Source organism: Anomaloglossus baeobatrachus, chromosome 5 (assembly GCF_048569485.1).
Source record: "Anomaloglossus baeobatrachus isolate aAnoBae1 chromosome 5, aAnoBae1.hap1, whole genome shotgun sequence".
Classification (NCBI taxonomy): domain Eukaryota; kingdom Metazoa; phylum Chordata; class Amphibia; order Anura; family Aromobatidae; genus Anomaloglossus; species Anomaloglossus baeobatrachus.
In genome coordinates, this window is record NC_134357.1 from 400,602,813 (window position 1) to 400,630,655 (window position 27,843).

General features: G+C 42.0%; 1 protein-coding gene across 1 annotated transcript; it reads right to left on the reverse strand.

Moving 5' to 3' along the window:
* Positions 1–4,922: 4,922 nt before the first annotated feature.
* LOC142311627 (keratin, type I cytoskeletal 19-like) lies at positions 4,923–11,576 on the reverse strand. The gene is made up of 8 exons (XM_075350188.1): positions 10,875–11,576; positions 9,173–9,255; positions 8,578–8,734; positions 8,336–8,497; positions 7,927–8,052; positions 7,085–7,305; positions 6,458–6,534; positions 4,923–5,110 (listed from the first exon to the last, which is right to left on the reverse strand). The coding sequence occupies exons 1-8, from the start codon at positions 11,493–11,495 to the stop codon at positions 5,091–5,093; spliced, it is 1,467 nt and encodes a 488-aa protein (XP_075206303.1). The 5' UTR covers positions 11,496–11,576; the 3' UTR covers positions 4,923–5,090.
* Between the last annotated feature and the right edge of the window lie 16,267 nt (positions 11,577–27,843).

Sequence of the window (27,843 nt, forward strand, 5' to 3'; positions counted from 1 at the left end):
TATTGTGAGGAACCTTATAGAGTGTGGGTAGCCATTACACAATGTGGGGGCTATGGTGCGGACCATTAAACAGTGTGGGGGCAATTATACTGTGTGGCGTCAATTACACACTGTGTGGGCCGTTATATAGCGAGGACTACTGTGGAAGTCATTATACTGTGTATAGGGAGAGAAGTGGGAATATCAAGCCTACAACCTGCCGTCACCCTTTGTCTGATACAGCGCCGCATGACCAGCCCTACCCTCACCTACTGTATCCTCAACCATCCCTTGTAGACTGTGAGCCCTCGCAAGCAGGGACCTCTCCCCTCCTGTACCAGTCTGTGTTTTGTATTGTTTATGATTATTGTACTTGTCCCTATTGTGTATACCCCTTTCACATTTAAAAGCCATGGCATAAATGGCACTATAATAATAAATAATAATAATATATAGTGGAGCTGTGAGCCCATTATACTGTGAATCGAGGAGTTGTGGGCCCATTATACTGTGTTTTGGTAGAGCTGTGGACTCCAAATACTGTGTATAGGGGAGCTGTAGGCCAATCATCTATATATATATATAATTGCCATATTCTGTCTGTCTTGCTCCAAAATGACGTCATTACAGTGACAACCGTTGCCACAGCGCGTGCGCTAAAGAGCCTGCGACCAACGGCTCAGCTAAGTGAACAGCACGAACTACGGCGTGACAGGATGACGGCCGACACTTTTCCCCGCACCCACACAGAGCCCCGACTCCCAGGTGACTGCTGCACTCCCGGGAGCCCACACCGGCAACCCAGACGAAACATACCCTTGCGTTGCTGGGATCGTGCCGGGAGCCGGCGTACACTGGTAACAATGGTACACTTCGGGTAACTAAGCGTAGCGCTTTGCATAGTTACCAGATTGTGTACCATGGTTACCAGCGTAACTCGGCTCCACCCCCCCGCACTCCGCCCTCCGTACTGAACACACACACACAAATAGTCACCTGTCCCCAGCCATGCAGTCCCCTACACTGACGTCCTCAGTGCCATGGCCCCGCTCGGCTCCACCCCCCCGGCATTCCGCCCTCCGCATATATACACTGAACATACACCCCGGCATTACTGCACCCATCATCCCCGTGCACACGCAGGCACTACCACTCCCATCATCCCCGCACACACCCCGGCACTACCGCTCCCATCATCCAAGCACACACCCCGGCACTACCGCTACCCTCATCTCCGCGCACACACACAGGCACTACCGCTCCCATCATCATCACTGCACACACCCTGGCACTACTGCACCCATCATCCCCGCTCACACGCAGGTACTACTGCTCCCATCATCATCCCCGCACACACGCAGGCACTACCGCTCCCATCATCATCCCCGCACATACCTGGCACTACCGCACCCATGATCATCCCCTCCCACACCCCGGCACTACCGCACTCATCATCATCACCGCACACACAAGCACTACCACACTCATCAAGATACCCCGCACACACCCCGACACTACCGAACTTATCATCATCACCACACACCCCGGCACTACCACCCCCATCATCATCCCTGCACACACCCCGGCACTACCGCACTCATCATCATCACCACACACACAAGCACTACCACACTCATCATCATCCCCACACACACCCCGGCACTACCGCACTCATCATCATTCCCGCACACCCCGGCACTACCGAACTCATCATCGTCACCGCACACACAAGCACTACCGCACTCATCATCATCCCTGCACACACGCAAGCACTACCTGAGTGAAGTCTCCGGTGATAGCGCGGCTCACTTCAGTTGCTGCGTGGAGCTGACACAGAGAGGTCGTGTTCTACGACGCTCCCTGTCAGCTTCATTTAGCAGAGCTGAAAGCATCGTGTGGATTACGTTGGACCTGGATGGGTGTTTGGGGATTAATAAAGTGGTAAATGAGGGTTTTTTTTTTTATTCCAAATAAAGGATTTTTCGTTGTGTGTGTTTATATACTTTCACTTACAGGTTAATCATGAAAGGTATCTCGGGGAGACGCCTTCCATGATTAACCTAGGACTTAGTGGCAGCTATAAGCTGCCATTTAACTCCTTATTACCCCGATTGCCACCGCACCAGGGCAATTCGGGATGAGCCGAGTAGAGTCCCGGGACTGTCGCATCTGATGGATGCGACAATTCCGGGCATCTGCTGGCTGATATTATTAGGCTGGGTGGCTCCCCATAATGTGGCGCTCCCTATCCTGACAATACCAGCCTTCAGCCGTGTGGCTTTATCTTGGCTGTTATCAAAATTGGGGGGGACCACAAGTTTTTTTTTTAATTATTTATTTATTTATTGTACTGCACGATAAACCCGCCCACCGGCATCTGTGATTGGTTGCAGTGAGACAGCTGTCACTCAGCGTGGGGGTGTGTCTGACTGCAACCAATCATAGGCGCCGGTGGGCGGGGGAAGCAGGGAATACGAGATTGAATAATGAGCGGCCAGCATTTTCAAAAGCAGGAGAAGCTGCCAGAGCAGTGTGACAGCTGTGCAATGCCACGCCGGTGATCGGTGAGTATGAGAGAGGGGGACAGAGGGGGTGGGGAAGGGGGGAGGTGAAAGAGGGGGGAGAGAGGTGGGGAGAGGGGGGGAAGGTGGGGAGAGAGACCAGGAGTGATTTTAAACTATTTAGATCATTCTGCTGGACATGCTGAGCATGCGCAGTAGAACATGACAGGATCCGTCAGCGGATTCCTCCGCTTAGTGCATTGCGGCGGAATCCGCCCCATAGACAATCATTAGACACCTGGGCGGATTCTAACAGGATCCGTTAAGGTGCGATATTTTAACGAGCCAAAATACGCTACATACAGCGTTCCCTCCACCCGACGCTGCGTCAAATTAACGACGCAGCATCGTCCAGCGGATGCAACGCAGAAACTTGTGTTACAGTGCATCGTCAATACAAGTCTATGGAGAATAGCGTAGTGCGTTACCGGACTGCACTATTCTCCATAGCGGTGGATTGCGCTGAACGCAAGTGTGAAAGCGCTCGAACACACACACACCTTCATAGTCACCTGTCCCCAGCCATGCAGTCCCCGGCACTGACGTCCTCAGCGCCATGGCCCCGCTCGGCTCCACCGACCTCGCACTCCGCTCCCCGCACACATTACCCCGCAGGATGGGGGCACATGTCAGGATGGTGGCTGCACAACGATGGGGGAACATACCAGCATTGGGCCACATCACAGCATCAGCATATTTTTCCTTAACTTTACACTTCATGGCCTTCTTTCATTACAAGCCATGGACATCATTAAACATTAGACTCATCTATTAAAACTGTTCCTTCTGTTTGACATTTTAAAACCAATTATAAGAATACTAAATTAAACCTAACCCATCCAGTCCATTCATTCAGTCCATTCATTACCTTATTATTCAATCTGCTAACCTACATACACATTCTAGACTACCCGATACGTTAGAATCTGGCCATCTTCTAGTAGTATATAAGGGAGCTGTAGGCCCATCATACCTTATATAGAGGAACTGTGGGCCCATCATACTGTGCATTAGGGAGCTGTGTGCCCTTCAAATTGTGTATAGGGGAGCTGTAGGCCCATCATACTGTGATACAAGAATTAAGAGCCCATCATACAGTGTAGAAAGGAGCTGTCAGCCCATCATATTTGTGTATAGGGAAGCAGTAGGCGTATAATACTGTGTATAGGCAAGCTGTGGGTCCATCATACTGTGTATAGGGGAGGTGTGGGAACATCATACTGTGTATAGGGGAGCTGTAGGCCCATCATACTGTGCATAGGGGAGTTGAGGACGCACCAGACTGTGTATTGGGGGCTGTAAACCCATGATACTATACATTGAGGAGCTGTGGTCCCATTATACTCTGTATAACGGAGCTGTGACATTTTCCTGTGTATATGGGAGCTGTGGCTCCATCATACAGTGTATAGTGGAGTTGTACATGGGGAAACTCAGGGGACATTATTAAATGTTCAATTTTAAAAAAAGAAGCATTATTGGGACTATCAGAGTATTGTGACTGTCAAAGATGCACAAGGGGTATTATCACTTTCTAGGGGCCAAATATGGACTCTGCTTTCGGCATCCTTTGCACAGGGCATTAATATTTTCTAATTTTTTTAGGGGACAATTTTAACATCAAGAGGGCACCAAGGGGCATTTTATGTTGTAAGGGACAAAGTGGTGGCATTATTATGTGGAGCAGTAAGAGGAGCCCTGTTTTTGTGCCAAACAGAAGGTGCAGTATTAGGGACACATACGGCAGCACCAGCTCAGTATTGCGGAATCAGTAGGATGAGGCACTTGTGAAGGCTGGGAATAGATGGGATGCTGACAGAAATGGGAGAAGTCAAATGTGTTTGTGTTGTAATCTCTGTAGATGAGTCCTGGCAAGGCAATATGGAAAAGACGGGAAAAGTGAATGGCTATATGAGAAATAACGTCAGCTGTAAGTGATCTAATATAGCTGTAATCTCTTACATGTTGTCCAGGACTGGTATTTACAACTATATGTCACCGTAATATCGGTATTGCTGTTATAGAGATATAGAAAGTTTTCAATAACAGCATGGTTATCTGTTGAGGTTCTTCTATACCCCCAATTTAGGTGCGCCACTGTGGCTGTAATCAGGGTTACCTCAGATGTTTCCCCCCCCCTCCCACCCTTCCTGAGCTGATCCTCTAGCTACGTCTGCTTCGGACTGGGTGTTGTGGGTTATGGTGTATGTTGTTTTTTTTCATTAATCATTATTGGTAAAGCTGTGACCAATCTCCACCAAATAAAAATAATTCTATGATATCTTGTGTCATAATTTCCATAGGGAATTGGCCAAAAGTGTTTATGATTGATATTTTTCGACAGTCTTCAACCAACATAAATGAATACACATGAAGCAATAATACTTTGCAGAAAGGAAAAGATTTATTGATCACCATAAAAACCAGAAAAACACCATGTGTCTTGGGAATGTGAACAGACACTTGAAAGGACTTGGTAGAGAGGTATATGGGGAAGATGAAGTATTAAACTGGCTGTATCATAAGACCATGACTAGGTTCTGTTCAGGCTTAGCGGAATTTGGTAGTAGCTGTAGAAAGAAGGAGTCAGTGTTATTCTTTACTGCGGTAATATATAGTCACAGTTTATGTTTTTTGGCCTAATCAATTAGGCATGAATTAGATGCTGTATAAATATAATAACAAGGGCAGCCAATCCAAAAGGCAATCATACTGACCATAGAGACCATTGATTAGGGGTAAGCGAAGATTGATTCATCTTCTTTGCCGAACAGGCAGTGGGGATCAAGATAAAGGGTAAGGAAAGCACAGACCAAACTTTTCCTGATTTATATGGATGTATTACTATGACTCAATAGAAGGAGGTTTCCTTTAGATTTTTTTTTCATTGTGGTCTCTTGTACTGGTTAGGCAACCCAATGAACAGTAAGTCTTCAAATGACAGAGCCTTTTTGTGAAATTTTCCCATGCTTTATACCCCAAACTGTACTTTTTGCCATAGAAGAATTAGCGCTTAAATAGATTTTTAAGGGGTTCTTTGTTTTAAGAAACAGTACCTATCCTGTCTGGCGGCTTTGTTTGGTATTGTTACTCAGACCAATTCACTGGAATAGAGCTACTTTGAAACACTAGACATGGCTCATGGGCAAAAGTGGTGTTGTTTCTGTGAAAATAAACAGATCCTTTTTCTAATATTAGATGACCCTGTAAATGGATCATATGTTATTAGAACATATGAAAAAAACATTAGGAAGGTGGCTAAAATAATATGACTTTCATAAAAAGATAGCAACAATGAAGATGATGGTTTTATATCATATAAAACCGTCATCTTCATTGTTGCTATCTTTTTATGAAATCCATATTATTTTAGCCACCTTCCTAATGTTTTTTTCCTTTTCTGTCACCAAAGCAGCTCCACAAGACCTTTTCAGATGTGCTGAGGTATCTGGTACTATGAGATTAGCAGCTGATTCTTTAAATCTAAGTTGTGAGGTAGGGCCTTCACTGATGGAATTTGGTTTGGAGACCAAGTCAACATTTTGAGCTCATGTTCCGCAAACCATTCCTGAACAATTTTAGCAGGAAAGAGGACTCTGCTATAAGGACATACAATTTTCTTTAAGTTGTGCTTGGTCTGTATAGTGTTTAAGTATGTGGAGCTTGTCTAAGAAACAACCAAAAGAATGATCCAACATTTCCTAGCAGAACATTGTCCACATCGCCACACTTCCTCTGTCTGTTTGTCATCTTTACATAGTGCCAGGTAAGATAACATATATGTCCATTGTAGATATGTTCACTTGCTGTCTGATATACTACATCCCTTGATAGGTGCCATTCTCAACTCATAACGTAATTTACCTCATCTGTCAATGATTTTAATGTTATGGCTGTATACATGTAATGATACTTACATGTAGTAGTGGAAGAGGTTGTGCCTGTAGCCGATGTAGTCGATGAAGTCGATGAAGATCCGCTTGCAGCAGGAGTCCTGGAAAATAGGCATGGTGTTACATTAATGTACCTGACAATGTACAACCTGCTTTACCATATAGTAAAAACATAACTTAAATCTGGATTCTATATATAATCTTTATAGTGGTGTTAACTGATGACGGAACAGGTAATAATGGAGTTTCTCGGCTTATGAGGAAAAGTTTAGGAGGGATATGTCTTTAGATAGAAAAATGCTTGCAGGGAATTAGGGGTGATCACAGATTCAAATGTGGGGGTGACCTACAATATCACAGGTTAGGTAAGATTGCACATTCCCTCCATGTGCCTTAAAATGACCTAAAATGTGGTATTGCTATAGATAAATGGCTATGCTTTTGCATTAGGTAGTCTTCTGAAGGGCCTGGCATTTAATAATTTTGCATTGACTTCTAAATGTCTCCCTTCATGTTAGCTAACAGGAGCCAGTGGTATTAGTTTTCAATTTTGCCTAACTGATGTTGACAATATGGTGGCCAGTCTACAATAAAAAAATAAATGATACACTAATATTAGAAATGAATGGTTTCTTGCTCTCTCACACTCACTTGCTGTCTTGTCCATCCAACAGTTCTCTGTATTTGGAAATCTCCTGTTCTAGACGCGTCTTGATATCCAAAAGCATCTTGTATTCACTGCTCTGGAGTTCCAACTGGTTTCTGATGTCTTGAAGCTCACACTGGACCTTGGCTATAATTTCCTGGAGTTGTGACAACTGTGCACAGTAGCGTCCTTCTGTTTCTGCCAAGGAGGACTCTAGAGCAGATTTCTATACATGACAAATATGGTTCATTATTAGCATTTTTGGCAAACAGAGGACAATCCTATTAAAAAAATATATTTTCTGAGTGTCACATTGTAAACATTAGCCAAGATAGTCTCTTTAAAGATTAATCTGTAATAAATCATGGAGACACAGTTACTTCCTCTGTAACACTAACCCTCCAATCCCACTATAGTATAGAGGCCCCAAACAAATCAGATTAAACTTGGCCAAAGCCACCTACTTTGGCAGAACCATACGACTACTCAATATGTATGGTAGCTTCTCAATTCTGCCAGAAAAGATTATTAAAAGAAAGAAGGATCAAAAAGGTTGAATTTAAATGCCACTGTCAGAGCCATCTGGCAATGGCTTAAGCTTTCCTATAAAAGTTGGCCAAACCCGCCTATTTCAGAAGGACCAGCCAACCATATGATGTGAATGACTGCCTCAAATTTGAATTTCAATGGCCTATCTTTTTGTTTTCATGGAAGAGAGACTTTCCGCTCTCTCTTCACTGAATACATATGAATGCTTGGCCAAGTCGAAGGCAGGCTAACAATTATCGCATGCATATGGCCAGCGTTACTCTCCATTCCCGATTCTGCAATCTTTCTGTTCACTTACCATACTGAGATGAGACTGCAACTCTATCTCCAAACTCTGTAGTGTGTGTTTCAGGTTTGTGATTTCAGATTTGGAAGTTTGGACCTCTTGACTTCCAGTAACAACCTGTACTTGTAGTTCCTTGCTCTAAAATATATTTAAAAAAAAACCAAAACATAAAAAGAATAAACATAAGAACTCTAAAGTAATTGCCTGAAAATAGCTTCAAACCAAATATGCAACGTTTTAGAGCTTGTTACCTTAAATGACTCGGAAATGAAATTGTAATATAAATATCTGAATATCATAATAATAAGGTTTTTCCTACAGTTAGATCATAGTAGAAACCAATGTCACCTAATGTCCATTCCTCAGAGTGTAGTAAGACATGGACACTATACAAACTACATTGTTTTAAGTCCAAACTCACCTGGGCCTGGAACCTTGTTTCAGCTTCTTGTTGGTATTTGGAAGCCATTTTCTCATATTCAGCCCTCATGTCACCAAGAATCTTGCTTAGATCAATACCAGGTGCAGCGTTCATCTCCACATTGACAGTTCCACTGACTTGGCCATGTAATCCCTTCATTTCCTGTAAAATAATTAAATGAGTTTCATAATTTGACCTTTTGCATTCCCTAATCTACATTTACCAATGTCTTGATATCTCACCTCCTCATGGTTCTTCTTCAGGTAGGCTAGTTCTTCAGTAAGGCTTTCAATCTGGCTCTCAAGGTCAGCCTTAGACAAGGTCAGCTCATCAAGAACCCTACGGAGGCCATTAATATCTGCTTCCACACTCTGGCGGAGAGCCAGCTCATTCTCATACCTATAAATAAATATTGTAGAGATTTCAGAGATATAGCTATATCTGAAATATAGTCATAAACAATTTGATCAAAGCTGGACATGTTTGTTTTAATTAATATTTGTACTTGAATTTAATAGGTTTTTCTTTATGTCTTTATATTTACTATTAATTTTCCACCGCATTGTAAGGACACTAGTGAGATCCCAAGGTTTCAATTCAGAATAAAAACCCTTACTCTAGAGAAGTTGTACTCAGCTTTGGAAGGTAAGCAATATGTCAAGATACTAAGATCTTGATTGTCAATATAACTTTGTTGTGGAGTCCCATAGGAGAACCCAATTTGAAAATGACAATTCAAGTACCACCAAGCTAAATACCATAATATAGCACTACATATATACATACTTAGACCATTAAACTGTCTAAACTGGCCAGGAATAAATGACCAATACTTACTTAAGTCTGAAGTCATCTGTGGTGAGTCTTGTGTTGTCGATGGCCAAGATCACTTTGTGATTGTCAATTTGGGCAGCGAGGATCTGTAGATTGTCACATAATAACCATGTTGTAACATATGCCACACAAAGTATTACAGAGGTTAGAAATGGAAGAAAGAATGTATTTTTCTGACTATGGAGGACATAGTATACCCAATATACCCATTGGTTTTTATATGAATAATCTTAGAATATTTTAGTAATTTTTTTCTAAAGACAAACAAATAATTCATATTCCAAAACTACATGAAAGTAAATAAGTAAAATGAAATAAGGTCAATAATAAGTTCTTTCTTGGAGAGATTCGATTCTCAGGAAGCTAATATATCCAAAATACCTGTAACTGCCATACTGTTTTACTGCCTTCAGGACATGAGTAATGGATTGTCACACAATCGCCCTGATTTTGTTCTCAATGACGGACAGATAACCTGGGCCCAGGTATTATATTTCACATACTTTTTAAATTGGTATAAAAATGAATTATTTGTATATTATAATTTTAGCTCTTAGTAAGCAGTCTATGTTCCCCAATATGCATCCAGCATAGTGGGACCCATACTCTGGGTACAGTGGCTATCTACCCCACTATGCTGGATGAGGACCATGAAGTATATGCTTAAGTTATAACTAGATTTCGTTTTACCCCAAACAAAGATTGACTTCACTTCTCTAGGCCAGTTTCGAAAAAACCTAGTCAAGGCAACATGGCTTGCTGACACCACCTGATACCAAGTACCTTGGACACATGCATGTCAGTACCAAGTACTACATATGGTTTAGTCAATTATGCATGTACAAGTTTTATGTTTTCCCTATAAATTGTTGCACTGCCTACAAGGCTTATAGCCCCAGGTGCTGGATCTTGGCCACAGTTAGAGGATAGCCTAGCTATGGCTCTACCAATGGCTCCTTTTGGGCTCATAAAGAGATTTAGGATAACCTCATCCTCTGTCTTATTGGTCATATAAACCCAAGGAACCTCCTCCTCTCCTCATCCAAAGCAAGGTACCGACTGATTTAAAGGTCACCAAAGCTCTTCAAGAGTGGTGTTAGGAACTAATACCATGAAGGTGTCCATTTAGAGGCATTTCCATAAGCCTCTGGATATCGCAATGCATGGTAACAAGGTGTGTTTGATACTACACGCCTAAAGGCACAGTTTCCAAACACACTCATTTGTAAAAGGTACATCATCTTGTCTGCCAAATTAGGCTCTGTTACATCTTGTTGCCAACTGACTGCAGATAATATCTAGATGTGAACTCTTCTTTTTTACATTCCGGTAATATTAGAACTTGAACTTCATTGAGGTTTTATCAAATGATTCCTATGATTTGAACGCAGACGAGTATGCGTGTCCAAAGAAGCTAAAGCAAAAACAAATTTTGAGTTTTTGGTCTTAATATCCAATGCAGATATAATTGTGTTGGTGAACACTAAACATCTGACTACATTATTAATCTAACATTCACACCTATTCATACCAGTGCTGAAAGTATTAATAGTTGAGTGCATATTTAAAAAAATAATGATAATCACCAAGTTTTTGTTTGCGGTACAAGTTTTTGTTTTAATTCTCTTCTGCTGTGCTGGAGATAACCTACCAACCTATGAAATCAATAAAGATTAGACATTCAAAAGAAAATTGGGAGGCCTACCTTAGCACGAAGATCATCGATGGTCTTAAAGTATTGGCTGTAGTCTGCTTCCTTGCTAACTGGGCTCTGCTTATCATACCATTCCCGAATCTTCTTCTCAAGTTCTGCATTAGAGTCTTCTAAGGCTTTCACCTTGTACAAGTAGTTGGCCAAACGATCATTCAGGTTCTGCATAGTCATCTTTTCATTGCCAGAGAGAAGTCCTTCTCCAAATCCACCTCCTTGGTTAAAGCCACCACCAAATCCAGATCCACCACCAAAACCAGCTCCACTACCAAAACCAGCTCCCCCACCAAAGCCGGCTCCACTACCATAGCTAGCTCCACCACCATAGCCAGCTGCACCACCATAGCCAGCTCCACCACCAAATCCAGCTCCACCACCAAAGCCAGCTCCTGCTCCACCACCAAAACCACCATCAAAACCAGCACCTAAGTTGCCGGCACCAAAATCTCCAACCTGACAGACACCTGCATTTCCACCAAAATTTCCACCATAATTTCCTCCTGCTCCACTAGCAGCATATTTAGAAAAAGACACAGAATTCCTTGCACCAACTCCTCTCCCACCAGCTACAGACCCAGTTGATGCCCTATAGGAAGATGATGAGTTATAAGCCATGTCTAAAAGGAGTAGATGATCCCAAGTCAATGATCTAGTGAGTGACACAGCCTGTTCTACTACTGCAGGAGCATGCTTTGCACCCCACTAGTCTCCTTATAAATTCTTTTCGATGGGTGTCACCTTTCAGAACCTAATTAGTATTCACTACGTATCTGCCAGGAGTGAAATACATGCCAATAATGAATTGATTGCACTCGGTTTTTTTTTGTCATTATTTTCTTTCTTGGATACAGTTGATACACAACTTTCACAGTCGATGTTTTTTTTTTTCTTTTGTTTATCTTCACAAACCTATAATTTAGTCTGGGAGTATTCCTACAGGTACGTGTCACACAATGACATCTCGCTGAACTTTTCAGAGGGATCAATCCACCCACATCACTAACTCAGCGGAGAGAGAATAAGCTTATGCAATCTATATAGTTATACGCTTTAGCAGAATACATGCCGTGTACATTTTTAGGGTAGGTACAGCTTTATTGAATATTTACTAGAGACATGAGTTAAATGCACTAATACATGTGGAAAAGAGGTCTAAACTTGTCATTTCCATCAGTTAGCCAGAATCGTTGCCTCTGTCTCTATAGGACCAAGCATATCTATTCAATACACAGACAGTCCACTGATTTCAGTAGATAGCGTGTATTGCTTTATTTCTCCTATGGAGATGCTGCAGCAGAACAAAGCACCTACAGATTGCAGCTAATCAATGGGGGTCCTTACAACAAAACAAAAAAGACCACAGCAGACAAGCTCTATTGGTTCTGCATACCACCCACACATATGTGAGACGAACCATTATAATTCAAGACTTTTTATTTTTCATGTGGGTAAAGCTGAAGAATTTGCCTAAATCCAATGACATCATCCAGAAATAAAATGAATGAAACAATAAGGAGTCAATGGATTTATCAGGGATCAGTCACATAAATAAGGTCCTTTGTACCTCAGTGATGTAACTGGTCCTCCTAGGTTTCGTTTTTGGATTATGATGAATAACGTGGTCTATGGCTAGCAGACGATTGTCATCAAAACAAGGAGCCCATTAACTGCTGTTGTACAGGGGAGCTTTATTGTCGCTGTTCATATCTCCAATCTGTTTCTGTTGGAGATTTCTCACACACATTAACATGATCCCACAGTGCCCCCCCGAAAAATGATGCATTCCACACAGTATGAAGCCCCCACAGCTGTCTTCTTATGCCCTACAGTGCCTATTTGCACTTTATTCTGGTGCGCCTCCACTTCATCAGCAAATTAAAAAAATATACAATACTCACCTTGCCTGTTCCCATGATGAGAGAAGCAAATCTCCATTCTACTGGGTCTGTGTCCTAGTGTAGAAAGCGGGATCCAATAACATTATCACATGAATGGTGGAGCGGGGAGGTAACAGATCCCTGCACCACCATTTTATCCAACTGTATCTGTATCCTGAAGACATATGTCACGGCCCTGACCTGCTGTGCGGCTCCTGTGTCGGGACTTTCTGTTGTGTCCTCCTGTGTTCGGTCATCATGGTATTCTCTGCCCTGTGAGGGACCGTTCCCTGCACTTTGTCATTTGCTGAATGTGGGAGGGGCTTACTCACACGTGCCGCTTCCGGGCAATTCTTCTGCTTTATCTGGGAGCGTTTATGCCAGGAGTGGCGCCAGTCATATTCTCTGGTTAAGTTGCAGTAAGCGTCCGGCTCCTGGTGACAGCTATTGATCTTTGGTACTTGACCCCAGACTGAACTCTGATTTGTCTCTGCCTGCTCCCTCTTGACCATCCTGGTTACCTGAACCCCGGATTGTCTTTCGACCTTGCTCCTGCCTGTTCTCGGAGTCCTATCACGTCCTCTCGGTTATGACCCTGGCCTGCCTGACTCCCCTCATTCTAAGGCATCCCCGGTGCCACCTAGTGTACTGCCTGTTTACTGCACCTCTGTGGCTAGTCCCTCACTCCACTGTGGAAGGGACGTTACAACATAGATATGTGTCGCCCAGGGATATGGCGTACTCGGTCCCGTGCAGTGTATAACTGGGGAATGTCACTGTAGTGGCCGTTGTCCGGTTTCGTGCCCTGGGTGCTTTTTGAAAAGGGAATATTTACAAGGGATTGTTGAATAAAGTTTATACGTAACGCCACTTGCGATTGTGCAGCTATAGGGACTGAGCCGCCACTGCTCAATGTTCACTACTGGGGCTGGTGTTAGTGGCAGCCTGGATATTAGGCCCTCTGCAAGCAGCGCCAGGCCCCAGAGGATAGGTGTTGCAGATGGGTGTTGAAAGAAGGTAGGCCACAACGGGAGTTCGGTGTAACTGGTTCTTTTTACCTGGTGGCTTCTTTCCCCTGTACCTGTCTTTGGTAGGTGGGTCCCCGTGGCGGCTGGGGGTCCCCTCCTGGTTGTCTTCTTCAGCAGTCCGTATGACGGTAGTGTGAACACTGCAGGGTTGGAGTCTCTGGTCCTGTCCCCGGTTCTCCCTTTGCTACTGAGTCCCAAACTTAAAGGTCAGTGAGGTCCTTGATGGTCCCTTCTCTGTGCAGATTTTATCAGGTCTGCCTAGAGCTTTTGCCTGACCTAGGATTCTGTACCCCGTTGGTGTGTAGTTCTGGGAGTATATTCTAAAGTGCCTGCAGGCAAATGGCAGCGCTTAACCCTGAAAAAAACCTGCTATATTCTTGCAGCTTGGTTCTATTGGCAAAGACACCCCTTTACTTAGCCAGGTTTTAATAAATTATATAAGGGATTTTATACAAAAAATCCACAAAGAACCAGCGCTAGATGGGTTTTTTTATATATAATTTTATTAAAGAAAATATTGCTATCCTTGTTCCAAGGCAGGGTATTTAATAGTACACAATACACTAAAAAATTTTTTTTTTTTTATAACCACATATACCAGAAAAAACACAATATAAATAAGTCAGAATTGAAAATACAAATAAAAATAAAGATAGAAATAAAAATATTAATAATAATAAAAATATGAAAGATAAATCAAAAACCACACAAAGGGTTTTGGTATAAACCCGTTTCCTCAGAGGTGATCCGATATTCACAATAATTAATTTCTAACTCAGCTATCGTAATGCCCCGGCCGGTGGCATATACTTGATTTAGTAAAATATTGTGACTGATAGCATATAGGTGTACCACACCACCTCTGACTAATTTGCAAGCCTATTTTGCACACATCAAGCTTTGCACAAAATGTTGTAGAAATCAGAAACCCTCAATCCCCAATGTGATGTCAGTGGGATTTGCCAGCAGATTTTGATCTGTAGTAATATAGACCTGATTCCTCCGTTAGATAAACTGAAGTTGTTGTCAATGCAGGATTAACTTGTTAAATTTTCCAAGCACCTACTTGGAAGCATGTGGTCGTGAACAATACAGGTTGTGGAGGAGATGTCAGGTTACCACAAACCCCTTAGTTAGAGTCTCTAGACCACTTTACGGTGCCACAACTAAGCGGTCCCGTATTGTCCCAGTTCCCCAGCAGCTAGGTACAGTCGCTGGAAGCACCGATTATTTGCTGCAAATATAATGTGTGATCAGCAGTTTTACTCAACCTCTCCAGCGGGCAGTCCGATCTGTGTCCAGTGTGAGCTGATTGTGTCCACACACCGAGGGAGTTTACTTGGCAAGCTGTCACTACACAGGTAAAGCAGACAGTGCAAGATTCCAATCCAGTCCACTTCCAATGTGAACAATGAGTAGCCGTAGAGGGCACCACTGGAGGATGGTTGCAAGCAAGAATAACAGCGGTAACTTCTCAACCTTTTCAGCAGACAGTCCGGACCGTGTCCTTTAGAGGCTGACTAGTGCTGCACAAGGGAGAGGTTGTTTGACAGAGTATCACCACACAGGTGGAGTAGGCAAAGCAGAGTCTTAATCCGACGCGCGTTTCGGGGGCGTGCACCGGCCCCCTTCCTCAAGGGAAGGGGGCCGGTGCACGCCCCCGAAACGCGCGTCGGATTAAGACTCCGCTGTTATTCTTGCTTGCAACCATCCTCCAGTGGACACAATCAGCTCACACTGGACACAGATCGGACTGCCCGCTGGAGAGGTTGAGTAAAACTGCTGATCACACATTATATTTGCAGCAAATAATCGGTGCTTCCAGCGACTGTACCTAGCTGCTGGGGAACTGGGACAATACGGGACCGCTTAGTTGTGGCACCGTAAAGTGGTCTAGAGACTCTAACTAAGGGGTTTGTGGTAACCTGACATCTCCTCCACAACCTGTATTGTTCACGACCACATGCTTCCAAGTAGGTGCTTGGAAAATTTAACAAGTTAATCCTGCATTGACAACAACTTCAGTTTATCTAACGGAGGAATCAGGTCTATATTACTACAGATCAAAATCTGCTGGCAAATCCCACTGACATCACATTGGGGATTGAGGGTTTCTGATTTCTACAACATTTTGTGCAAAGCTTGATGTGTGCAAAATAGGCTTGCAAATTAGTCAGAGGTGGTGTGGTACACCTATATGCTATCAGTCACAATATTTTACTAAATCAAGTATATGCCACCGGCCGGGGCATTACGATAGCTGAGTTAGAAATTAATTATTGTGAATATCGGATCACCTCTGAGGAAACGGGTTTATACCAAAACCCTTTGTGTGGTTTTTGATTTATCTTTCATATTTTTATTATTATTAATATTTTTATTTCTATCTTTATTTTTATTTGTATTTTCAATTCTGACTTATTTATATTGTGTTTTTTCTGGTATATGTGGTTCTAAAAAAATTTTTTTAATGTATTGTGTACTATTAAATACCCTGCCTTGGAACAAGGATAGCAATATTTTCTTTAATAAAATTATATATAAAAAAAACCCATCTAGCGCTGGTTCTTTGTGGATTTTTTGTATAAAATCCCTTATATAATTAGTTCTGGGAGTACTCCACCGTACTCCACCGGCAACTAACCGCCTGGGCCCTCAGGTCACTGTTCACTCCGATTAGTCCGTCTGCTCACTTTTACCATCTCTCCTTCACTGTCTGACTCTCCACTCTGTCTGCCTCTCCCACCTGGTTGTCTAGTGGACTGGAGTGGCTCCTCCTCTAGGCGGCCATCCATTGGTCCAACCCTAGCCTTGTACCATTCTATGGGGGATAACTGGGGAAAAACAGGGATTACCTGGAGTGTTTGTTGTTACCGGCACTGGTTTTCTGGGTCCCTAGGGGGTAGGCCCTGCATCCTTGTGGGGATGTAGTACCTTGTAGCTTCCTGGTGGCTTCAGGGGAGCTACAGATACAGTTGACAGTGTGACATGCTGGCAATCTCCTGGGACAGCCTCCCAAATCCAGGGCTGTCCCTCTGGATATTGGATAGTTGGGGGGCATAACAGTGGGCTCCAGTTGAGCTTCAGTGAGTCAGGGCATGCTGAGAGTTGCAACCACATCTAGAGAACTATTAGTTCATTTGTTTTTATGCCATTCATGAATCTCTTTGCATAGTCCATACAAATGGAAGACTTTATGAGAGAACTTTTTAAAGTCACTTTATCTTGTAAAGGTTACCTGCACCGCATTTATCAAATTGTTGCATGATATTTAATAGATTTGGCATATTTTAAGGTAGTATATCTCTGTCTAAGAACTTTAATCACCTTTGAAGTGAGTTTGCAATTTTTTTGTGACTTTTTATAAAAGTCAATTTATAAAACTGGCTCAAACTTTACTGGCATAGGTAGCCATGTTCACTTTTGAAAATTAGTGAAGTCCACTTTGAAATCACAATCACAAATTTTCTTGTAAGAATGCTGTACGTCAAAATTTGCCACTTGTTGACACCAGAAAACTGTAACAAAACCCTTAATATGTGCCTCTCTTGCCAAGCAACAACTTCAGCAGAGCAGGGCATCTACTGATCCTTAAACAGCTATAGTCGGATTATAGGAATGAATGAGACTTACTATCTCATATTTGCCTCCTGGCAGATGCTAAGTGTCATAATCAGATAATTTCCTTCTTTCATCTCTTCTTACATTACATTCTTCATAAATTAGAGGATGCACATGGATAATGAGCAGTGAAAGCTCTCGTTTTCCTATTAAATAAGACATGGAAGAATTACCTGTTGTAAGTCCTATCCCCAGAACTGCTTGAATCTGTAAAGACAAGTATTAAAACAAGTGATTCTGTTAGATTACCTGCTTCATACTCTATTCACATCTAAAGATGCACACAGCTGTTTTATGATATTCTGTAGCATGTCATAAACGTTCAGCAGTTTATTTACCATCCAAAGGCCATCACCAGAAACACTATCAGTACAGAAATATAACATCATCATAACCACCATGAGTACAGGAATATATTCCTTGAACATTACATTACATTGCCGCCAACCACATCCTTTGTGGTGTAGTAGTGACGTCTGCAGCTTGATCATCTGATCTGATTATGGTGCTGACCTCAGTTTGACAATTGGCTCAGAAAACATTCCAAGTCCACTCCTTTGGGCATAATGCCACCACCTCGGAGACACTTTGGACTACCACATCAGGAAGCCCAACAGCACCTCTTTGCCAGCTGCTCCAGGAGCAAATAACACATCTGCCCCTTCTACATTGCCATCAGCAAATATACTATGTGGCCAAAATTTTGGCACACACGTCTTAATCATTGAATTAAGTTTTTCATTCAATCCCATTACCACAGCTGTAGAATATCCAACCCCTATGTCAAGTAGACTGTCTTCATTAAAAAGAATGGCTCATTCTAAAGAGTTCATTGAAACCAGCGTGGTCCTGTAATAGAAGTCACGATTGTAACAATTCAGTTCATAAAATTTCTTCCCTCATAAATATTCCACTACCACCTGTGAGTGATATCTTTGAAAGTGGAAGCGTATAGGAACCGCAAAAAGTCAGCAACAAAGTGAAGACCACGTAAAGCAACAGAGGGAATTCACTGAATGCTGAGGTGCATAGTGCGTAAAAGTTGCACACACTGATAATTCAATAACTGCAGAGTCTAAAACCTCCTCTGGTATTAGAACATAAGCTTTGTGTCATGATTTTAGCATTGCTCTGACTTTGCAGAGCCAGTGCATGTATGTTGTCTCCGAGATTAGATCCAAGGGGAGGGGCCTGTTCGATCGTGCCTTGTTCTGGAAATCGCGCCACCATATCTTGGTGTTGTTACCTCCAGGACACTGCCAGTAATAGTTACTGCTCTGCAGCATGCAACTGGTTCCTCTGAGTGTACTATGATCTAGTCCCACTACCCAGTACCGTTCTCCCTGACTTCTGTCCCTCCTGCCCGGTCTGTCCTCTGTCCCTCCTGTCCGGCCTGACCTCCCTGCCCACCTGACCCTGGTCCCATTCTGTATCCTCACCTCCACTCCCTCCTATGTGCATACTTGTGCTCCTGGACCTCTTTCCCTCCTGCCCGGTCTGTCTTCCCTGTCTTCCTGACCCTGGTCTTGTTCCATGTCCCGACCTTCGCTTTCTCCCCTCTGCTTACTTTTTCTCCCAGCATCCAACCTCGGTTTTGTTCTTGGACTTTGGCTTGCTTATTCCTTTGTACAGACATGACATCCCGGCTCAGACCTTGGCTGACTGACTATCCCTGAGCTTGTGTTAGCGGCCTTTAGTGGGCCTCTGTCTTCCTGCACTCAGGAACTCTTCCTCCACCTGAGTCCCAGCGATCCCTAGTGGTAGCTTTACATTTTGCACAGAAAGCTTCATGCCATGGCATTCCGTGATCAAGCAGCTATATATAAGCCTTACATTACCCAGCACAATGTCAAGCATTGGATGGAGAAATACACCGCCACTGGACTATGGGACAATGGAAATGTGTTTGTGGAGTGAAAAATCAGCCTTCTCTATCTGACAGTCTGATGAACTTATATTGGTTCCTTTAGTGTCAAGAGAATGTTCTTTGCCTGACTGCCTTGTGCCAAATAAAGTTTGGTGGGGAAGGAATAATACTATGGGGTTCTTTTTCAGGGGATGGCCTAAGCCCATTAGTTCCAATGAAGGATTCCAAGACATTTTGGACAATTTCAGCTTCCAACTTTGCAAGAAAAGTTTCCATTTTTTACTCCACCATGGCCGCTACTTGTAAACAAAGCAAGTTCCATAAAGGTATGGTTGGGTGAGTTTGGTGTAGAAGAACATGACTGGCCACACAGAGATCTGACCACAACCTTATCCAACACCTTTCAGATGTACTGGAACACAGATATTGTAATCCCGGCCCTCTCCTCCAACATCAGTGTCTGACTTCACAGACTCTGGTCTGGATGAATGGGTGAAAAATTCCCACAAACACCTCCAAAGTCTTGTAGAAAAGAGTGGAAGCTGTTATAGCTGCAAAGGAGGAATCAACTCTATATTACTGACTATAAATTTAAAATGGCATGTCATAACATCACCAACAACCTTGGTGTAATGTGTAGGTGTCCCAAGACTTTTGTTTTTCTAGTGTATACCAGTCATTACAAAACAGGAGGTGCTTCCCTTTTCTTACTTTATTATCAGAGATGTGGACAACCAATTTTTTAGGTAACTTTTCCTGGTATTCACCAATGTATTGTACATCCAGTGAGCACGCAAGAGTCTGTAAACCTGAACATACAGAGCTCTCCATTAGAATATGTAACCTGTGTGGCCAACCTTGCAAGTTGAGTGGCACCTGAGGCTTTTAGAGATGGCAAGTCTTATGTTTACTTGTATAGCAGCAGTATGTTGACACTGAAAAGATGAGTTATTAGGCTTCTATGTGCGGTATATATGGTTTTTCATTATTTCAGCACTGTATGATGGCATTGTATGGTAACATTCAGCCAAAAGAAAGAATTTATTTTTTTAGCAGGGCGGTGGCACTAATATTGTATGGCATATTCTTTACATATTGTTTTGTATGGTCTTTTATACACTGCATTAGAATGAACAAGGAGACCGTTAAGATGGCATTATCCAAGGCACGGCCAGCGCTGTGGGCATTCACATTGTTACAAATACCTGCTTGACTTGATGCCCAATGACATCACTTTATTTTTGTCACTTAGTTTCCTTAATAATCTATGTAAATGGTCTTGGCCTCTTCGTTGGGTGGGTGCATAGAAGCCCACCTGTCTCAGCCCATCTGAAACCAAAGCTCTCTTTATTTTATCCTACACTGGTCGGATTGCTGTCAATGAGACTATTGTTTTGCAATTGTATTCAGTTTGGATGATATAATGGCTGTAGAACTTGCTATGCAATGACAAAGCTCATAGTCATAGTCAGTGATAGGCTGATCCCAAGGGCATTGGGTTAGTTCATGAAGGCATAAGGCGTACAGGGAGGCTTACATGTCCATCAAAAACAGGCTGAATCATTAAAGATGGAGAAGTAAATTTCACCAAGGAGCAGACAACAATCGCCTTTGTTGCAAGGAAAAACTGTAGGTCACCATATCCAGACAGCCATAACCTCCACCACACAGTTCTAATCGCATACATCGAGCATTAGGACACTAATGAAGATAATCCCAGCTTCCCACCCTGCCATTTTCTTGACTATACTCACACGCCCCCATAACAGCTTTAGTTTTGGTATCTCCAGTACCAAAATAAATGAGCATAAACTTCTACTTTCATTGTTGGATGACATGTAATAACCACCAAAAGTGGTCCATAGTGGGTTTTTCCAGTCAACAAAATTGTGATATCTAGAAAGTCCTTTGAGGCCTCCATTAAAATATTCTAATACACACGACGTAGGTAATAATAAGCTCTCTCAATGGTCATCCAGAAATTTCATATACTACCATTGTCACTGAAATATTATCTATTTCCACTAGACTGCAGGGAATTTACCCCAACCCCCACTCACAGCACACATGCCATCCATTAACACTAGAACTACTGAGGTAGTCATTTTGACTACTTTGCACCATGTATTTCTAAATAGGTGTCACGAGTCCAGTAGTTCTAGTGTTAAACATGGAGGAATATTACCTACCTAAATCATCCCTCTAACCATATTCCCACAGACCATGAATAATGTTTTGTGGTAGTTTTTACTGTAATCCTTTTACGTCAAGTGATATCCAGGCAAATAGATTCCAGCACTAAATAGGATACCAGCCAGAAATAGTAAAAATAGAAAAATCTATGAGTAAGGATCCCATCTGGAGATCCAAAACGCATCAGTGTTATTCATGGACCTTTTACTGTATGTTCATCTTTAACATGAAGATCCAATAAAGATTTTTCTATTTTTACTATTTCTGGATGGTATCCTATTTGGTGCTGGAATCTATCTACAACTTTTGCTGCTGCTTTATCCTGCGAACCCCAATCCTGGTGTTATCTGTGCATCACATTGGACTCACATTACAGGCACTACGGTAGGCTGAAATCATTTTTTGTTTTTTTCTACTCTACTTTAGGGGCAACCACTGAGGTCTATATTTTAGTTAGTCCCATCCTTGGAACATAGAGGTGTAGGAATCGTCTCCATATGAACCAAGGTTGGAGACAACCAGGTCTCTGCTCTTCTCTCCTAAGCTAAATTGTAATTATGCCTCTTCCCTTTGTCCTTTCCCATCCCTCAGTTGAACTTGATGGACATTTGTCTTTTTTAAACTCTATTAACTAAGTAACTATATGTAAGAGCTTGTTGAATTATGTTATGAGCTACAAAGGTGGTTATTTACCAGAAAGTACCAGGGAAGCTTGGTGGTGTAATGGATGGCAGTGCTGTCTTGTAGCAATGGGATCCTTGGTTTGAAACTGACCAAGGCCTACATTTACATGGAATTGCTTCACCTGTGTTTGTGGGTTTCTCCGAGAATCTGAACTATAGTGCTTGTTCTTTATATCTAACCTGCTCTACAGTATAATGATATTTGGAACATCGTCCCCACACCTTGTCTGCCAGAGGTTGTTGAGATACCTTCACAATAATGGATTATGATTCCAATTAGACGCCTACTGTATGTCTACAGTGATCTTCTTCTCGTCTTGTAAAATACCTATCAGTTTGATTTCAATTTTGTACATTAACAAAATAAACAGTAGTTCTAAGAATGACGAGCCCACTCAGAATGGAAAATCTGCTATACAATAGGGCTGAGTTTACCCTGAAGCTCTCTTTCACCCAACTCATGTTCCCATGTTAAGGAAGAGTTGACAGGCATTAGCAGAACTGAAGACAATAAGGGAGAGGTTCTCCACAGGTGTGCATTTGGCAGCGGGAGGAGTATTAATCATGTTGCATCAACCTCAAGGTATTTCTACACCCAAACCTCCGATTTTCTTTAATAGAATCTCAATTTGGTTCCATTGAGACCTTTGTTTTTTTGTTTTTTGTTTGCTATATTAGTCATTACTATTCTTACTGCCAGTTTGGTGTATGGCAGTCCTACTGTCACATTCATGTGCCCCATTTACCAGCCTACATTAATTCACATAGGAGAGGTGCCTCTACACTGAGATACTAAGAATAGTAATTGCAGAACTCTCTCCTTTATAGAATGCAAAAGTGATATTTAATGGATTTATAACACACAATATATAGAATTTCAACAGGCAAACTGTGACTTAACTGTGATGTTTCGGCCCACGTATGGTCTTAATCATACAGTCACTTTGTTATATGTGTGTTATATGTCTTGTTTTTGGATCAATAGGATACCACTAAAAGAAAACTAGTTAGCAGGTAAAGAAGGCGGACAGGTGCTTGTAGTGGACCCGGGATACTACAATGCCAATTGACCATACAGAGACTTGGATGCAAACCAGAAGGAAGCATGTCAGCTTCTGGGGTCACTTGCCGTGTGTCATTGATCAGACCATGTGCGGCGTGTGGTCTGATCAATGACAGGCTAAACGACTACCTCATTAACCTCTGCAGCAATGCTAGCAGCTCTCATAAGTCTATCTTGGAAAGAAAACCTCTACCTATGACGAGCAGCACATGCACTCATCTTCTTTGGTCAACCATGGCGAGGCATGTTCTGAATGGAACCTGTCTTGTTAAACTTCTGTATGGTTTTAGCCACCATGATGCATCTCAATTTCAGGGTGTTGCAATCTTCTTATAGCCTAAATCATCTTCATGTAGAGCAACAATTCTTTTTTTTCAGATCCTCAGAGAATTCTTTGCAATGAGATGCCATGTTGAACTTCCACTAAACAGTATGTGTGTGCACAATAACACCAAACTTACCACAACTGCTCACTTTTCACACCTTGTAACACTAATGAGTCCCATGGCACCAGGGAAGAAAAATGGATCAGCCTATTTTTGCTAACCAGCAAAGGTAAAGCAGACAGCTGTGGGCTGATATTATCAGGCTGGGAAGGTCTATGTTTACCAGGCTAAAAATACCAGCCAAAACCCATCCCAAAAGTGGCGGATCATATTAGATTCATGAAATCTGGTGCTTTGCCTTATTTCTTCCCGATGCCCTGGTGCGTCGACAATTGGGGTAATGATTTATGGGGTTGATGTCAGCTGCGTAATGTAAGCTGGCATCCAGCCCTGGTGTTAGTAATGGAGAGGTGTCTATCAGACACCCCCATTACTAACCCAGTGAGTGAAAAGAAAAAAAGCACACAAATAATCAAATAATTTATTTATAAAAAAAACACTCCCCCACACTTTCACCATTTTATATATATATATATATATATATATATATATATAAATATCTATGCAGGTCCACTGTAGACTAGGAATTCCAACATAGTCTAGGGAATCCAATGTAGTCCACAAATGGAAATGTGAAAAACATAAAGAGAAACAAAATCAATATACTATCCCTCGTTCACCAATTTATTAGAAAATCAAAGTTCCCATGTTCAACGTAGTCCTGCAGTTTTTCCAACTTTCCTCGATTATGTACATCAGGGCTATGAAACCACAGAATGAGGCTCAATAGGCTTTGAGCAGCAACCATTTCAGGCTCCCGCTGCACTCCATGAGACCTGGCAACTCTGATGCGCAGTGACGTAAGGAGACCTAGATGGTGGCTTGTTGGACATTTCCCTGCTTACTTCAGTATATTGACAAGTCTCTGCCTACGTGTGCATATTCTAACAGACCTGTCAATCCTAGGCAATGGATGTGGAGAAGCCAATGGAGAGACACCTGTTCGACTAGTCTACAGTGCCCTGGCAGTTTTTCTGATATGTTTTGCTCAGAAACATGGCAGCATTTCAGAGTCAAACATACTTGATTGATATACGGTAATACAGCCAGTGCCCGATACATGCTTCCAAATCCGTGGCTAGCATGTATCACTTGACAGGTTCACTTTAAAGTTAGGATAGCTTCACCTTCAGAATCCATGTATGTACAATATGTCTAAAAAAAACAAAGCACCAAGGCAAAAAAAAGTACCAACCAATGTCCATCATCTCAATCCCAACTGTGCCCATCACAATTATTCCCGAAATAGTCAGAAATTGGAAACATTCCAAAATGTACATCTCATATATTCATTCTCAATGTGATCCTACTTTACAGTAGATTTACATCACTTCATACACATTTAAAGGCTCTTTACTTGTTATCCCCAAAACCATCTACTCAAGGAAAATGCATGACCCTGTGACTAATTCTGGCACTATATTTGCTAAAATTTCATAGGGAGATGATGCCTAAGTTCACTTTACACATTGCGGGGGGTCAGTCTTAGATGGTCCCAATTTCTAATAGACCAAAAGCAACTGCTTGTTCTAAATTTGTTTTGGACCCTTCTTTTACAATAATAAAGTATACTTACTATTCAGTTTATATTAACTATGTAAATAATAAAAAATGATGATCCCTTACTGCTGACACAGAATCTGGGCATACATGGCATAGGAGATTTGGCAGTGGTGATGAGAGTCATCGCCATTAATCATGTCTATGGGTTCCCAGGGGCAGATCAGTGTGCGGTTACTGTGTTTTTCTGCATCGTAGATGGATGGTCTATGACTCAACAACGTGTCTAAACAGTCTTTAGTTTAGACTTTTCTGAAATCAAAGAATTGACTATTTCCAGCTGTCAGCACTTTTATAATGAATATTTCATTCATCGCTAATTGCAACATAGTAAAATGATTGTCATTTATTGATGTGCTCAGAGCTGTAATATAGGCTGCAATGTCTTAAATTGGCAAAGACAATAATCTAGAACAAATGTTTCTGTGAGTAATAAAATCTATTTAAAGAATATTTATAGCTATTTCCTAGTATGGCAGCATGTACCCTGCCATTAGAAATATTGAGGCCTCATATAGCAAATGATCGAGGCACCTGGGCTCTTTATTCTTTCAACCTTCATCGAAGGTGTTATTTGGTGGACAACTGAGGAACGCTGTTCTACTCAACCCCGGTGACCTACTGGTTCCTAAATAAAGTGAAATTATGTGGGGTTTTTGGAGACTCGCAGATTCCTATTTAGTGAGGAAGTAAAACAGAATATTAATTGTGGCCTGTGCATTTGCACTGATGTGAAATGATGAAAAGGAGAAATGAAAGCAATTATCCTCAAGATCTGGTATTTGAAGCGGTTCAAAAGGTTAATTTGTCACCGTAGAATATTATAAATGGCACATAATAGGTGGCAGGTTATTATATACAAGTGCATCTCAATAAATTAGAATATCATCAAAAAGTGAATTAATTTCAGTATTTCATTACAAAAAGGGAAATGCATATATTATATGTATATATACAGTAATTACACACAGAGTGATCTATTTCAAGTGTTTATTTCTGTTAATGTTGATGATTATGGCTTACAGCCAATGAAAACCCAAAAGTCATTATCTCAGAAAAGTAGAATAATTATCACAAAGCACCTCCAAAGGTTTCCTAAGCGTTTAAAATGGTCCCTTAGTCTGGTTCATAGGCTACACAATAACAGGGAAGACTGCTGACTTGACAGATGTCCAGAAGACAGTCATTGACACACTCCACTGGGAGGGTAAGCCACAAAAAGTCAATGCTAAAGAAGATGGCTGCTCACAGAGTGCTGTATCCAACCATATTAATGGAACGTTGAGTGTAAGAAAAAAGTGTGGTAGAAAAAGGTGCACAAGCAACTGAGATAACTGCAGCCTTGATAGAATTGTTAAGGAAAGGCCATTCACTGTTGCTGGAGTCAGTGCTTCAAGAGCCACCACACACAGAAGTATCCAGGACATAGGACATAGGCTACACAATAACAGGGAAGACTGCTGACTTGACAGATGTCCAGAAGACAGTCATTGACACACTCCACTGGGAGGGTAAGCCACAAAAAGTCAATGCTAAAGAAGATGGCTGCTCACAGAGTGCTGTATCCAACCATATTAATGGAACGTTGAGTGTAAGAAAAAAGTGTGGTAGAAAAAGGTGCACAAGCAACTGAGATAACTGCAGCCTTGATAGAATTGTTAAGGAAAGGCCATTCACTGTTGCTGGAGTCAGTGCTTCAAGAGCCACCACACACAGAAGTATCCAGGACATTGGCTACAACTGTCGCATTCCTTGTGTCAAGCCACTCATGACCAATAGACAATGCCAGAAGTGTCTTACCTGGGCCAAGGAGAAAAATAACTGGACTGTTTCTCAGGCATTCGAGGTGTTGTTTTCAGTTGAAAGTAAATTTTGCATTTCATTTGGAAATCAAGGTCTCAGAGTCTGGAGGCAGAGCAGAGAGACCACAATCCAAACTGCATGAGGTCTAGTGGGAAGTTTCCGCAATTAGTGATGTTTGGGGAGCCATGACATCTGCTGGTGTAGCTAGACTGATTTTATCAAGACCAAAGTCAGCGCAGTCATTTACCTGGAAATTTTAGAGCACTTCATGCTTTCCTCTCCAACAAGCTTTTTGGAGATGGAAATGTCATTTTCCAGCAGGACTTGGCACCTGTCCACACTGTCAAAAGTACCAGTACCTGGTTTAATTACCACAGTATCACTGTGCTTGATTGGCCAGCAAACTAGCCTGACCTAAACTCCATTGAAAATCTATGGGCTATTGTCAAGAGGAAGATGAGACACCAGACCTAACAATGCAACCTGGGCTTCCATAACACCTCAGCAGTGCCACAGGCTGATCGCCTCCATGCCACGCCGCATTGATGCAGTAATTCATGCAAAAGGAACCCGACCAAGTATTGAATGCATTTACTGTATGGACTTTTCAGTAGGCGCCAACATTTCTGAGTTTAAAATCATTTATCAGTTGGTCTTATATAATATTGCAATTTTCTGGTAAATTGACTTTTGTGTTTTCATTGGCTGTAAGACATAATCATTAACATTAACAAAAATAAACACTTGAAATAGATCACTCTGTTTGTAATGACTATATAAAATATGTATATTTTTGTATTGAATTATTGAAATAAATTAACT